General features: G+C 41.5%; 1 protein-coding gene across 1 annotated transcript in view; it reads right to left on the bottom strand.

The window, feature by feature from the left end:
* Positions 1 to 9,599, bottom strand: part of LOC149454679 (tryptase gamma-like) — a 29,867-nt gene extending 20,268 nt beyond the window's left edge. The window contains exons 1-3 of the mRNA XM_089687230.1: positions 9,365 to 9,599; positions 4,101 to 4,255; positions 327 to 621 (exon numbers count right to left, since the gene is read on the bottom strand). Of these exons, the coding sequence (XP_089543356.1) occupies positions 327 to 621; positions 4,101 to 4,255; positions 9,365 to 9,599 (685 nt within the window). The remainder of the gene's footprint in view (positions 1 to 326; positions 622 to 4,100; positions 4,256 to 9,364) is intronic.
* Positions 9,600 to 15,949: the final 6,350 nt, after the last annotated feature.

The following is a 15,949-nucleotide window of genomic DNA, read 5'->3' as shown; positions in this document are numbered from 1 at the left end:
TTCTACTTAGCTCAGAGAATGGGGGAAAGCTGTGCTGACTTCAATCATTCAATCATGTCCGAGATACATTTTGTAAACATTTTCCTTCCACGTGATTGGATATACTTTGCAAAGTGAATGTTCTCTATTAGTTTAGTAAATCAGCTTCATTGTCTATGCCAGCCGAGATGGAAGTTTTCCATTATATTAGTGCCAGCAGAAAGAATAGTTGAGACCAGGATCATCCAGTGATTATGTGAAAGGCTGGGGGAAGGGGGTCACTCTGTTGTCTAGAACAATTAATACAATGCATCATCCAATTGTTTTTGATGATAAATTGACACTACCTTCAGATGTCATTGCTGGTAAAGGTACACTGGTTTTTGGATAGACAGGGCTTCTTGTGGAACTGATGTACCCCATGTCGATGAGGTTTCCTCCACATGTCCTCGTTGGTTTAGGGATATTTGACAAATATTTAAATTTTATGCTCAGGTGGGTGCTGATCCAGGCTTGGTAGGTTGTCACCAATGTGTACACCCCAGGGAAGTTAGATAATGCACATCCTTTTCCCCAGCTCGCAATTCCAACCTGGTACCATACTCCTTGGACCTGACACACCAGAGGTCCTCCTCCATCTCCCTGGAAGACATTAATAACCATCAGTTGCACATCATCTATCTGTTCAGGATAATTCAGCAAAGTGTTTCAGGCTTAGCATTTGCCTTTTCCATGAATGTGTAATCACACAAACTAGCTGAGCACTTGGTAAATGGGTATGAAATTGGCACTGAACAAGAACTTTAAGAAGTTGTACCCAAGTCAATTTTCATTCAGTAAATTTTCTTTAAGCAATCTGTTGCCAAGTAAAACAAATGTCAAAAACAGGACCAGCAAAAGCAGAAGATTTATTCTCAACCACTCTGCTGTCTGTTCTTCTGATTGCAGAGCAATGACCTCTATATATCTATCATACTTACAGGGGTGTCCCATGATTGGTCATATGCTCCCTTCATGCTTCCTCTAGCCAGCTTCTACATCCCTAGAGGGCATAGTAGTGACGGGTTAGCAGATGGAACCACAGCACATGGCGGGGGACACAGGGGTTCAATATGAAGATTCTTCAGATGGATGTTGCTCTTAAGCAGAACAACAATCAAACAAATGGACAATGAAGGTCCTGCTTTGACATTTTCCCAGACTCTTATCTGATCATGCAGCCTTGGTGGCCAGGAAAGGGGATGGCTAGTGTTTGCCTTCCTCCTGAACCATACCAGCCCACATGCCCTCAACATGGAGTATTTTGCCAGGAGTGACTCTCTGGCAAGCACCTTGTCCCCATGTTAATGAAATCAAGGGCCTCTTATTCACAACCCTGATATGGTGGCTGTGGGGATCTGTGGGTGGATGACCTATCGGAGATTGAAAGCCCCCTTTAAAAATAAGGGGACCCCGGATACTGCCCACCTCCATGTGAATGAAAGAGTACCTAACATGTTCCCATCCATTCAAGTAAAAAACATTTTGGTTCGATCTAGAGCAGAACTAGCAGCACCAGTGTGGCCTGCTAGAAGCTGATGTAGGTGACCTTTCTGCGCAATATTGTTGTGCAGAGAAAGTAGGTATAACCTCTTTTTTAGAAATGGAATAAAGTGCAACAGCGCTAGGTGTCTAGTACTTAATCAGATGAGTAAATGAATATATATATGGATGAGAAAATTAATTAAATGAGCAGCTAGCATAGAAAGTAAACCTCCAAAAACTTTGGATAGTATGTAATAAAAATATGCAGCGCTCATATATAAAGATTAACCTGATCGCATAAATTCAATTTAAATTAAGCAAGATTCATGATGAAAATAAAACATTAGAGTATTGAAATATTGAACTCGTGACTTCTGTGATGCATCCGAGGTTGAGAAACCAGAGGGAAGTACGTGACTCTTGTGATGAAAAAACAGAGAATAGCTTGCACTAACCAGATGTCTCAGCACATGGAGCATGGAGTAATTAAGACCTACTCCTGGTACTCTGAAAGGAAGCCACTGCAGAGGATGATGTCATCTTATCTCTCGCCACTAGATGTCATGTTCCCAGGACAGCAGGACGGGGATCCCAGAGATATACATCAGCCAATGGAGGGATTAATCCAGCAAATCAGTCAGCAACCCACAGGAGACCAAGAGGAATTGAGCACCTTCAAAAAGCCCGGGCTCCCTCCAAAATAAGAGAGCCACAGGCCCAAAAGCTTTGATAGTGTAGTATGTAATTTATTTGTGCAGTAATTACAAAAAGGTAAAACACACTTACAAATCCAATTGCAGGATCATAAGGCTGCTAAATGGTAAGTCCGGACAGTTGGGGGGCACCTCCCTGACGTGTTTCGTGTGACACACACGTTTTCAAAGGGGCCTCTGAAAACGTGCGTGTCACACGAAACGCGTCAGGGAGGTGCCCCCCCAACTGTCTGGACTTACCATTTAGCAGCCTTATGATCCTGCAATTGGATTTGTAAGTGTGTTTTACCTTTTTGTAATTACTGCACAAATAAATTACATACTACACTATCAAAGCTTTTGGGCTCGAAGGTGCTCGATTCCTCTTGGTCTCCTGTGGGTTGCTGACTGATTTGCTGGATTAATCCCTTCATTGGCTGATGTATATCTCTGGGATCCCCGTCCTGCTGTCCTGGGAACATGACATCTAGTGGCGAGAGATAAGATGACATCATCCTCTGCAGTGGCTTCCTTTCAGAGTACCAGGAGTAGGTCTTAACCTCTTGCCGTCCGCCTGCTGTTTATAAACGGCAGGGTGGTGGCAGTCCAGGGTCGGGTTGCCGTCCATAAACGGCACCCGCCTTTTCTAGCTGTGCGCGCTCCCTGGGAGCGCGCACCACCGCGATCCGGTGCCTGCTGTGTCCTCCGGACACAGTGAAACACCGATCGTCGGACGGGACCTCTGTACGAGGTCACGATCATGTGATCACTGATTGGCCAATCAGTGATCACATGCAAAGTAGTAAGCAAGATGTCACTTGTGACATCATTGCTTACTATGTGTGAAATCTGTGAATGATCACAGAGGTCACATGGTACAAGGCTATTCACAACAGCCTTGTACCATGTGACAAGCTCTGACCACTCACAGCTCACTCAGTAATTCTCAATGACTGCAGGAATGCAGACAGAAAGAAAGAGAAATGATTGCTTTTACATCCTATATGGGTGTAAAAGCAATCAGTGTAAAAAAAAAAAAAAAAAATCTTCATCACCCTCCACAAGTAGTACAGTGTCACCATGGTGACAGTGTACTGCTAGGGTGACAGTATGTAAAAAAAAAATAAATAAATAAAAAATAATAATATAAAAAAATAAAATAAAATGTAAAAAAAAATGTTTAAAAATTATAATTTTTGGTTATAAACTAATTTGGATTTTTTTTTTTACTAAAAAAATATCGGAATAAATTTTGGCTAAGATTTATGATGAAATATTATTTATTTGCAAAATTTTATTTAAAAAAACACTTTTTTTCAAAATTTTTGAACTTTTTCATAAAAAAAATAAAAATCCCAGCAGTGAATAAATACCACCAAAATAAAGCTTTATTTGTCTCAAAAAAATGGTAAAAAATTCATATGGGTACAGTATTGCATGACCGCGCAATTGTCATTCAAAGTGTGATAGCGCTGAAAGCTAAAAATTGCCCTGGACAGGAAGGGGGGGAAAGTGTGCGGACAGGAAGTGGTTAATTACTCCATGCTCCATGTGCTGAGACATCTGGTTAGTGCAAGCTATTCTCAGTTTTTTCATCACAAGAGTCACGTACTTCCCTCTGGTTTCTCAACCTCGGATGCATCACAGAAGTCACGAGTTCAATATTTCAATACTCTAATGTTTTATTTTCATCATGAATCTTGCTTAATTTAAATTGAATTTATGCGATCAGGTTAATCTTTATATATGAGCGCTGCATATTTTTATTACATAACCTCTTTTTTATTTAAAAAAAAAATTAGAGTTTAGTGTCACTTTTACTGATTTAATGCATTTATTCTGCTTCCTGTGAAGAAATCCACACCTAATGGTGAGCAATGCTGGAATATTTTTGGTGTCACCCACCTGGCAGGAGTCCTTATACTCATCCTTGTAGCCGGCGCAGATCTGATCAGACTGGATGGTGTAGCTACTTCCGACGCTGTAATATGATTGACATTTTGTGCGGTCTATTAGGGGAACCATGACCTCCTGGAGGGTCTCGATCTTATCTGTGCTCCCTGGTGAGGAAACAAGATGAGACAGATAAGAAGAAGATTACAAGGTAATAGATAGATATATAAATTGATCACTTTTATGCTCCTTTCACACTTGTGCATTGCAGGAACGCACTCTAAATTGCACTGGTTCTTTTAGCACACACATAAAAAAGTAAATAATCTTTGCAGATGAGCTGTGGTGTCAATACTATGGCATGGGTGCCCCATCACACCTTTCTAAAGTGTGGGAGAAATCACAAGACAAAACACACGGTAACAAAGTATTTATTATAATACAGGATTTATATAGCGCCAACAGTTTGCGCAGCACTTTACAATGTGAGGGCAAACAGTACAGCTGCAATACAATTGAATACAGTAGGAATCAGAGGGTCCCGATCATTAAGTGTTCCTGCATGGCGACCCCTTCCTGTTATCTCACATATATATTCTTATTATTATATCCAAATTTACCCCCCTAACTCCTCCCACAGTTTTTACACTACATAGACAGTAATATGCGGAAACGTGCGGATTGTTCCCGATTGGTGGGCTGTTACTTTGTGGAACGTTTCGCCGAATGGTTCACAAAATATCGCCGTTTTTGTGGTGAAATTGGTCCCATAGGAATGAATGGCGGAATGTTCAAAACTAGAGTGGGAGCTGACAAAAGCTAGAGTGTGAGCTGAAAAATCAGGACGTGATTTCTAAACTGCCATCACTCCCTCATTTTCAAACCCACCTACACAAATCGTATATCAAAACGTTCAGCTATCCCTGCTGCCACTAAAAATGTCCACGGCTAAGCCATAGTCCTGATAGTTTTCACAATATGACCATTTGTTTGCAACTCACGCCGCCCATTGACATTCATTGAAACGCCACTCTAGCCACCTCAAATTTGAAAGGCAATTTCTAAACTGCGACTGTGCCTTCATTTTTAATATTTCAGAGACATACTATGCATCAAAATGTAGGTCTGGGTCTTGTGATTCTCACAATATAAAGCTCTTCAGTGTAGGAGTTATAATTTTTAATCTACAACCGTTTGAAGATGGTAACCACCAGTGAAGTGAGAAAGTTGGAGCAGTTTGTTTTTAACCGCTCTTCTCTGCCCTTGCTGTAGAGTGAGTTGCCATAGGAACCCAGGTGTGTGAGCAGCCAGCAGAGTGACAAAAGCTACTCCACCCAGTTACTCCGCCCACTCCAGTTGTAGACTACTGTGGAGGCAAGAACACTTCACACAATTTCCCCAGAAATTGTAGCTTTTCTAGTTAGAGCTTACAATCTAAAAGGGGAGGGTCAAGTGATACAAAAGGTAATAACTGTGGGGGATGAGACGATGGAGAAAATACATGTACGGTTGTTAGGTGGGGGCAGGATAGGCTTCTCTGAAGAGAGAAGTTTTCAAGGATCGCCTGAAAGTGGACATAATAGGAGATAGTCAGACAGATTGTTTTAGGGAATTCCATAGGATGGGACAGGTTCGGGAGAAGTCCTGATGGCGACCATGGGAGGAGGTGACAAGGGAACTATAGGGAGCAGGAAGTGTTGGGAGGAACAAAGAATGTGATTTGGTTGGTATTCTGAGACTAGGTTGGTAATGTATCTGGGAGCCGAGTTGTGGATGGCTTTGTAAGTTGTTAGTATTTCGAATGTACTTTGTTGGGTGAGCAGCAGTCAATGGAGGGATTGGCAGAGAGGGGTGGCAGACATTGAACGGTTAGTAAAGTGGATGAGTCTGGCAGCAGCATTCATGATGGACTGGAGGGGGGGGGGATCGGGGGGGGGGGCCTATGCGTTAGTACCATGCATTTTGGTGCGGCGCTATTTTAAAAAAGAGTCACAAGGCAGGATGGATCCATGCTTTCATATTGTTTATGCCAAATTCTGACCCTACCATCTAAATGTCGCAGCGACCAGTCTGCCCATTCTCCTCTGACCTCTGACATCAACAAGGCATTTTCCACCACACAACTGCCGCTCACTGGATATTTTCTCTTTTTCGGACCATTCTCTGTAAACCCTAGAGATGGCTGTACGTGAAAATCCCAGTAGATCAGCAGTTTTTGAAATACTCAGACCAGCCCGTCTGGCACCAACAACCATGCCACGTTCAAAGTCACTTCAATCCCCTTTCTTCCTCATTCTGATGCTCGGTTTGAACTTCAGCAAGTCGTCTTCACCACGTCTAGATGCCTAGATGCATTGAGTTGCTGCCATGTGATTGGCTGATTAGCAATCTGTGTTACCAAGCAATCGAACAGGTGGACCTAATAAAGTGTCCGGTGTGTGTATATATATATATATATGTATGTTTTATAACACTTTTTAGGAGCACTTTATAATATAACAATAACTTTCTTTCCCTCTCTTCAGCTCTCACTATCTACACCAGGTCTCACCACTACACACTATGTAAAGGCTGCTGGGAATGATGACATTGATAGGGAAGGAGCTGGGCCGTAGGAAAACCCCAATTATAGATCCTTGTAAGCCAAATGCCCCCAGTTCAGAGGCCAGGAAGTGCAATATTGAAGGAAGGATTCATTCCTCTTTCATTTTACCTGCAAATGACTTGTGTTTGGGTAGAGCTCATGTTTGACCCCAAAATGAAGCTCATTCCAACTCCCAAGTTTGTAATTGAAAGTACTGGTGTCTTTTTCCCATATCACACTTAAAGCTGCAAGTCACATTACAAAGGCCCCTCTCCCCTCTGCACTGATTTAAAAAAAAGTATATATTTTTTGGTTTTCTTTAATGTCCCCCATGGCAGTGCTCAGCTCCCCATGCCCTTTTTTTGACAATGGCTTGCCTATTAGACTTGAATATGGCCACAATTTAGTATCAAGATTTGCTCAATCACCACCAATTCCCCCCCCCCCCACACACATTCTTAGACTTTTAGAATTCTCTGTTAAAGTGTTACTAAATCCCCAACAGTACAATCAGTCTGTAGATGCAGTAAAGCATGCTTGTTATACTCACTGTGGAACCAAAGGAGTTAATCCTTTGCATTGTGTAAAAACTCTGATCCTGTCTTCTCTGATCCTCCCCTTCTTCCTGTGTCCCCCTCTTATCTCCTGATAAGACATATCTTGTAGAGTCACTCTGTACATGCTCAGTTTGGTGTGGATTGTTAGACAGGTTTTTTTTTTCTTGGGAGAGTGCATGTGATCAGCACAGGGCCAATCAGCACTGTTCAGAGAAAGGTCAGGGGTTCTGCATCCTCCTAGAGCAGAAAGAAAACTCCTCCTACAAGCTTTAACCAGTGCTCTGCTGGACACTGATAGAAGTCACAAGACTGTTCTAACTACTGATGAGAAAAGGGATTTAGCAGTTTATATTTACTAAAATAATTGCATTTCCAGATATAGTGAATGCAGGGTCCGGGGAGAGCGGATATAGTGAATGCAGGATCCGGGGAGAGCGGATATAGTGAATGCAGGGTCCAGGGAGAGCAGATATAGTGAATGCAGGGTCCGGGGAGACCAGCTATAGCAAATGCAGGGTCTGGGGAGAGCGGATATAGTGAATGCGGGGTCCGGGGAGAGCGGATATAGTGAATGCGGGGTCCGGGGAGACCGGATATAGTGAATACAGGGTCCGGGGAGACAGGATATAATGAATGCAGGGTCCGGGGAGAGCGGATATAGTGAATGCAGGGTCCGGGGAGAGCGGATATAGTGAATGCGGGGTCCGGTGAGAGTGGATATAGTGAATGTGGGGTCCGGGGAGACCAGATATAGTGAATGCAGGGTCCAGGGAGAGCAGATATAGTGAATGCAGGGTCCGGGGAGAGCGGATATAGTGAATGCAGGGTCCGGGGAGAGCGGATATAGTGAATGCAGGGTCCGGGGAGAGCGGATATAGTGAATGCGGGGTCTGGGGAGACAGAATATAGTGAATACAGGGTCCAGGGAGACCTGATATAATGAATGCAGGGTCCGGGGAGAGCGGATATAGTGAATGCGGGGTCTGGGGAGAGCGGATATAGTGAATGCGGGGTCTGGGGAGACAGAATATAGTGAATACAGGGTCCAGGGAGACCTGATATAATGAATGCAGGGTCCGGGGAGAGCGGATATAGTGAATGCGGGGTCTGGGGAGAGCGGATATAGTGAATGCAGGGTCCGGGGAGAGCGGATATAGTGAATGCAGGGTCTGGGGAGACCAGATATAGTGAATGCAGGGTCTGGGGAGACCAGATATAGGGAATGCAGGGTCCAGGGAGAGCAGATATAGTGAATGCAGGGTCCGGGGAGAGCGGATATAGTGAATGCAGGGTCTGGGGAGACCAGATATAGTGAATGCAGGGTCTGGGGAGACCAGATATCGTGTATGCAGGATCCAGGGTTTAGTAACACTTTAAGTTGAAGTTTCATGGATTTCAAACAGTATTCGACAACCCGCCTGCAAATCTAACCCAGGCACAGGGGCGGACTGACCATTTGGAAACTCGGGCACTGCCTGAGGGCCCGGGGTCAGTAGGAGGCCCCATGAGATACCCCTGGTACCTTTTTCATAGGCTTTTCTGAGTTTGGGCAAGGACACAGGGGCCCCATGATCCTCTATTGCCCAGGGGCCCCATGAGTTGTCAGTCCGCCCCTGCCCAGGCAGAATCACCCATCCCTAAATAACATGATGTGCTGGATATAAGTGACACGTCTGGCTTCTTAATATGGAAAAAAAAGAGGACAAGGGGGCACTCTTTACATCTGGAGGAAAATAAATGTAATCTCCAAATACTGAAAGGTTTCTTCACAGTAAGAGCTGTGAGAATGTGGAATAGACTCCCTCCAGAGTTGGTTGTGGCCAGCTCAGTGGATTGCTGTAGGAAAGTCCTGGATTCTTTCTTGGATACACAGAATATAACTGGATATAACATTTATAGGGAAAGTTGATGCAGGGAATATCCAATTGCATCTCGGGGGGTCAGGAAATCATTTTTTCCCTGCAGGAGCAAATTGGATCGTGCTTTGCTGGATTTTTTGCCTTCCTCTGGATCAACTGTGGGTGTAGGATTATAACTTTTTTTTATGATTGAACTGGATGGATTTTTGTCTTTTTTCAGCCAGACTAACTATGTAACTATGTAAATAGGTTGGCCTTATGATCTCTTAGACTCACCTCCATAAGATGTTGCACCCCAGCCGGTCACCCAGCACTCCATACCACAGGGGAAGGTGGTGGTGGAAGATGGCAGACAGATCGGCATGATGTACTTAGTATTGGTGACAGGGGTGTCCAGCTGCAGCAGGGCGATGTCCCCAGGGTCTCCAGCGCTTGTATAATGACTATTGACGATGATAGAGTCTACATTGGCAATAACCGTATGGGAGCTGATCTCCAGCAGCTTGTACATGCCCAAATATACTTTATAATTCGATTCCCGGATAGGACTGCAGAAAGAAAACAGCACAGAACATGTATGAATGGGGACCCATCTACTGCAGAAGGCATCATTACTATCAACGAACCTTAGAATCTAATGAATGAAGTATAACTTGTTCATAATTTGTTCTCTATGTACATGAGCCCAATGTTACAAACAGGGTCATCAGAGTTTGCTGTGATGTTAAATCACTGTAATCTCTGCTGACAGCTCAGACGTGGACTGCAATGCAAACAAGTGAGATCTAAAAGGGAAAAAAAAAAGAGCAAACTTAAAATGTTAATAAATTCATATATAAAGGATACAAATGAATTCAGGTCCATATTGACTAATACATCATCACATACATTGTTTTACATGCAATCAGTGTAAGCACCTGAATCTCACTTGGTATCAGCCTCTTACAGTCCCTGTAGAGCAGAGCTCAGACTAAGGAAGGGAGAAGCAGCACAAGGAGCCTACCAATCAGTCTATGTACTGCCATGGAGAATAATGATATGAAAGAGATGAGCCTATCACTGTTCTGCTTCTCCTTTACTGTCCAGTCACAGGCTCAGGGACGGACTGACCATTCAAGCACTCGGGCACTACCTGAGGGCCTGGGATCAGTAGGGGGCCCCATGAGATGCCCCAGGTACCTTTCATTGGCTTTTTCATAGGCTTTTTTGGGTGTGGGCGAGGACACAGGGGCCCCATGATCCCCTATTGCCCGGGGTCCCTATGAGTTGTCAGTCCTCCCCTGCACAGGCTGGAGGTGGGTTCATGACAGTTGCACTATAAAGAGACAAAAAGAAAAATAAAGGTGCTACTACCCCAATATAAGTCCATTCCAGCGACTAGGCAGGTGCGTGATCCACAGGTGCTTATCTGTTGAGCATCTGTATGGAAAAAATTGATCCGCACGACCGACACTGCACTAAATTCATTTATTAAATCGACCACTTAAATACTGTCATGAGGTCACAATTGGGCGGGGTGAACCCTGCCCCCCTTGTGACATCATCCTATGCTGTAATTGGCCAAAGCATTGCATCTGACCTGTGGTCAGGTTTATTGCTTGACCAATTGCAATGCACTGGCAGGGAGCAATGCATTGCTGGGTGCGGCAGGCGAGCAATCCGCCGAACGCCCATACCGTTCATGTGTTCAGAAAACACACAAATGGCCCACGTTCGAGTCAAACTTGGGTTCGACTCGAACATGTTGCCCAACACTATCCAAGACTTTCTTGATGAATATAGTATCATTAGTAGTAATCAGCATGGGTTTACGAAAAGTCGCTCTTGCCAAACCAACCTGTTAACATTCTATGAGGAAGTGAACTACCATCTAGATAAGGGAAGGCCTGTGGATGTGGTGTACGTGGATTTTGCAAAAGCATTCTATACAGTTCCTCATAAACGCTTAATTTCCATACTTAGGTCTGTAGGCTTAGTCCATAGGGTCTGTATATGGGTAGAAAACTGGTTACAAAGGCATGGTCTGGAGTGGTAAATAGGGTACTCCAGGGCTCTGTCTTGGGACCAATTCTGTTTAATTCACTTATAAATGATATAGAGGTTGGTATAAATAGCTTGATCTGAATGTTTGCTGACGATACAAAGCTAAGCAGGGCAATGACTTCACAGATACAGAAACTGTACAAGAAGACCTCAATAAAATAAAGGAGTGGGGAACTACATGGTAAATGAGATTTAATGTTGAAAAATGTAAAGTATTGCACTTGGGGGCAAAAAATATGAACACAAGTTACTCCTCTGGGGGAATCTAGGATGGAAAATGATCTGGGGGTCTTAGCAGATGACAAACTTGGCAAGGGCATACAATCCTAAACTGCAGCAAGCAAAGACAGCAGAATATTAGCATGCATAAAAAGGGTAATCCTGCACTTTGAAAAGCTCTGGATCGGCCACATCTGGAGTATGCTGTCCAGTTCTGGTCACCAATCCTTAGAAAGTGCTGGAGAGAGTCTAGAGAAAGGCAACAAAGTTAATGAGGAGACCAGAGAACTGGTCCTGTTATCTATCTATCTATCTATCTATCTATCTATCTATCTATTATCTATCTATCTATCTATCTATCTATTATCTATCTATCTATTATCTATTATCTATCTATCTATTATCTATCTATCTATCTATCTATCTATCTATCTATCTATTATCTATCTATCTATTATCTATCTATCTATCTATCTATCTATCTATTATCTATCTATCTATCTATCTATTATCTATCTATCTATCTATCTATCTATCTATCTATTATCTATCTATCTATCTATCTATCTATCTATCTATCTATCTATCTATTATCTATCTATCTATCTATCTATCTATCTATCTATCTATCTATCTATCTATTATCTATCTATCTATTATCTATCTATCTATCTATCTATTATCTATCTATCTATTATCTATCTATCTATCTATTATCTATCTATCTATCTATCTATCTATCTATCTATCTATCTATCTATCTATCTATTATCTATTATCTATCTATCTATTATCTATCTATCTATCTATTATCTATCTATCTATCTATCTATCTATCTATTATCTATCTATCTATAATGTATCTATTATCTATCTATTATCTATCTATCTATCTATCTATCTATCTATCTATCTATCTATCTATCTATTATCTATCTATTATCTATCTATCTATCTATCTATCTATCTATCTATCTATCTATCTATTATCTATCTATTATCTATCTATCTATTATCTATCTATTATCTATCTATCTATCTATTATCTATCTATCTATCTATCTATCTATCTATCTATCTATCTATCTATCTATCTATCTATCTATTATCTATCTATCTATTATCTATTATCTATCTATCTATTATCTATCTATCTATCTATCTATCTATCTATCTATTATCTATCTATCTATCTATCTATCTATTATCTATCTATCTATCTATCTATCTATCTATCTATCTATCTATCATCTATCTATCTATTATCTATCTATCTATTATCTATCTATCTATCTATTATCTATCTATCTATAATGTATCTATTATCTATCTATTATCTATCTATCTATCTCTCTATCTATCTATCTATCTATCTATTATCTATCTATCTATTATCTATCTATCTATCTATCTATCTATCTATCTATCTATCTATCTATCTATTATCTATCTATCTATTATCTATTATCTATCTATCTATTATCTATCTATCTATCTATCTATCTATCTATCTATCTATCTATTATCTATCTATCTATCTATCTATCTATCTATCTATCTATCTATCTATTATCTATCTATCTATCTATCTATCTATCTATCTATCGGGAATACGCATATGAACTCAATAGCACATAAACTAATCAATGAGGATCAATGATGCACATCTGACAGTCTTAAAGTGGACACTTCATAAAAAATGAACACTGTATCAATTTCCTTGTACATGACAGAACTTTAGAAACATTTTTCCAAAAGCAGAATGATTGGTGCCTGATGGAAGAATTGGTTTATGAAGGTAACATGTTATACTCACTGGTGGATGCATTGAGCTGCGGTCAGAACCCACTCTGATGAGATCAGGGAGCCCCCACATATATATTCTTCCTTTAATTCTTTATATATAACAGCGACCTGCCAAGGCCACTTCCCATCCAACGAATTTGTACCGCCAATTTCATTGGACACTAAGGGGGAACCGCACTCTGAACCAAGAGCTATGCCTACTGACATAAAAAAAAATTAGTTTGAATTTGTTTAACTTCCACAATAAAATAATGATGTAATTAAATAATCCACACAAACAATGAAACCGTATTTATTGGTTTGTTGCCTTTCAGGGGATGATAAACCTCCTGACTGATTCTGCTGCGAGAGATTTTGATGACACACACTTCAGCAATGTATTTTCAACACCAAACCCAACCAGTTTATTATTTTTTTTTAATGTCCCCCAGGTCATATTATCTGGAAGACTGAGACGATCTTCTGAATGAAGCGCGTCACCACGGCTCCCATAATTCACAATGCAAAACACAAGCAGACATCGCCATATCTGCATTATGTAAAACCTGGAGAAGACCTGAAGAAGAAGAGGATCCTGCGCATTATGTGAAGACATCCGAAAAAAAGGTACGTTTTACCACTTGACCTCTAGAAAGTTTTATCCCCTTCATGACCAGGACATTGTTTGCTATTCGGCACTGTGCTACATCAATTGGCAATTGCTCGGTCATGCCACGCTGTACCCAAATTAAATTTATGTTTTATTTTCACACAAAATAGCTTTCTTTTGGTGATATTTGATCACCACTTGGGGTTTTTTTATATATAAATGAACACGTTTTACAATTTTGCAAACAAATAATATTTCTTTATAAATTTAGGTCAATATGTATTCTTTTTTTTGTATTAACAATTTTTATTGGTTTTCACATAGATATATAGAAACAGTAAATGAAAGAGGAACACAAAAGAAAGAGGGAGCACATCGATGGTGAAATCTGCATGGTTACAAACATAATAACGTCACATAGCAACAGTGGGGAGGCCATTAGAACCGTACAATTGGAGAAAGGTGGGAAGAGGTGAAATTATCCCATGGGTGGCACACTGCCTCAAACATAGCAATCGAATAGGCATGTAGAGCAGTCAAGTATTCCATCTCTCTCACATCAGCAATAAAAATGTATTCTGATACACTTCTTTGGTAAAAAAAAAATCAGTGCATATTATTTAGTCAGTGTGAAAGCTATAGAGTCTACAAACTATGGGATATACACTGCCTTGAAAAAGTTTTTACAAATAAATATCTGAAAAGTGTGGCGTGCATTCGTATTCAGCCCCCTTTACTCTGATACCCCTAACTAAAATCTAGTGGAACCAATTCCCTTCAGAAGTCACCTAATTAATAAATAGAGTCCACCTGTGTGTAGTTTAATCTTGGTATAAATACAGCTGTTCTGTGAAGCCCTCAGAGGATTGTTAGAGAACAATAGTGATCAAACAGCGTCATAAAGGCCAAGGAACACACCAGACAGGTCAGGGATAAAATTGTGGAGAAGTTTAATGCAGGATTAGGATATGAAAAAAAATATCCCAAGCTTTGGCCGTCTCACGAAGCACTGTTCAATCCATGATCTGAAAATGGAAAGAGTATGACACAATTGGAAACCTACCAAGACATGGCCGTCCACCTAAACTAACAGGCTGGGCAAGGAGAGCATTCATCAGAGAAGCAGCCAAGAGGCCCATGGGAACTCTGGAGGAGCTGCAAAGATCCACAGCTCAGGTGGGAGAATCTGTCCACAGGACAACTATTAGTCGTGCACTCCACAAATCTGGCCTTTATGGCAGAGTGGCAAGAAGAAAGCCATTGTGTAAAAAATCCATAAGAAATTCAATTTTCAGGAGGTCAGGTGGTAAAACTTACCTTTTTTTCGGATGTCTTCACATAATGCGCAGAATCCTCTTCTTCTTCTTCAGATCTTCTCCAGGTTTTAAATAATGCAGATATGGCGATATCTGCTTGCATTTTGCATTGTGAATTATGGGAGCCGTGGTGACGTGCTTCATTCAGAAGATCGTTTCAGAGAAGCCATGTGGGGGACACAGCAAACATGTGGAAGAAGGGGCTCTGGTCAGATGAGACCAAAATGTAACTTTTTGGCCTAAAAGCAAAACGCTATGTGTGGGGGAAAACTAACACTGCACATCACCCTGAACACACCATCCCCAATGTGAAACATGGTGGTGGAAGCATCATGTGGTGGGGATGCTTTTCTTCAGCAGGGACAGGGAAGCTGGTCAGAGTTGATGGGAAGATGGATGAAGCCAAATACAGGGCAATCTTAGAAGAAAACCTGTTAGAGTCTGCAAAAGACTTGAGACTGGGGGGGGAGGTTCACCTTCCAGCAGGACAACGACCCGGAACATCCAGCCAGAGCTACAATGGAATGGTTCAGATCAAAGCATCTTCTTGTGTTAGAATGGCCCAGTCACAGTCCAGACCCAAATCCAATGGAGAATCTGTGGCCAGACTTGAACTGTTCACAGACTCTCTCCATCCAATCTGCCAGAGCTTGGGAGATTCTGCAAAGAAGAATGGGCAGAAATGTCCCTCTCTAGATGTGCAAAGCTGAAAGAGACGTCCCCAAAAAGCCTCGCAGCTGGAATTGAAGCCAAAGGGGGTCCTACAAAGTATTGACTCCGGGGGGCTGAATACAAATGCTGATTATCAGAGTAGATGTTCCCTTTCACACTTGCTCGGTATCGGCTTTTTCTTCTCCTCATGCTGTCACAGTGCTAGGAGAGGAAAGC

The sequence above is a fragment of the Staurois parvus genome, unplaced genomic scaffold (assembly GCF_062004578.1).
Source record: "Staurois parvus isolate SC_StPar_1 unplaced genomic scaffold, SC_StPar_1.0 ptg000421l, whole genome shotgun sequence".
Classification (NCBI taxonomy): domain Eukaryota; kingdom Metazoa; phylum Chordata; class Amphibia; order Anura; family Ranidae; genus Staurois; species Staurois parvus.
The sequence above is the reverse complement of the archived record's forward strand: the minus strand, read 5'-3'. Positions and strand labels throughout refer to the sequence as shown.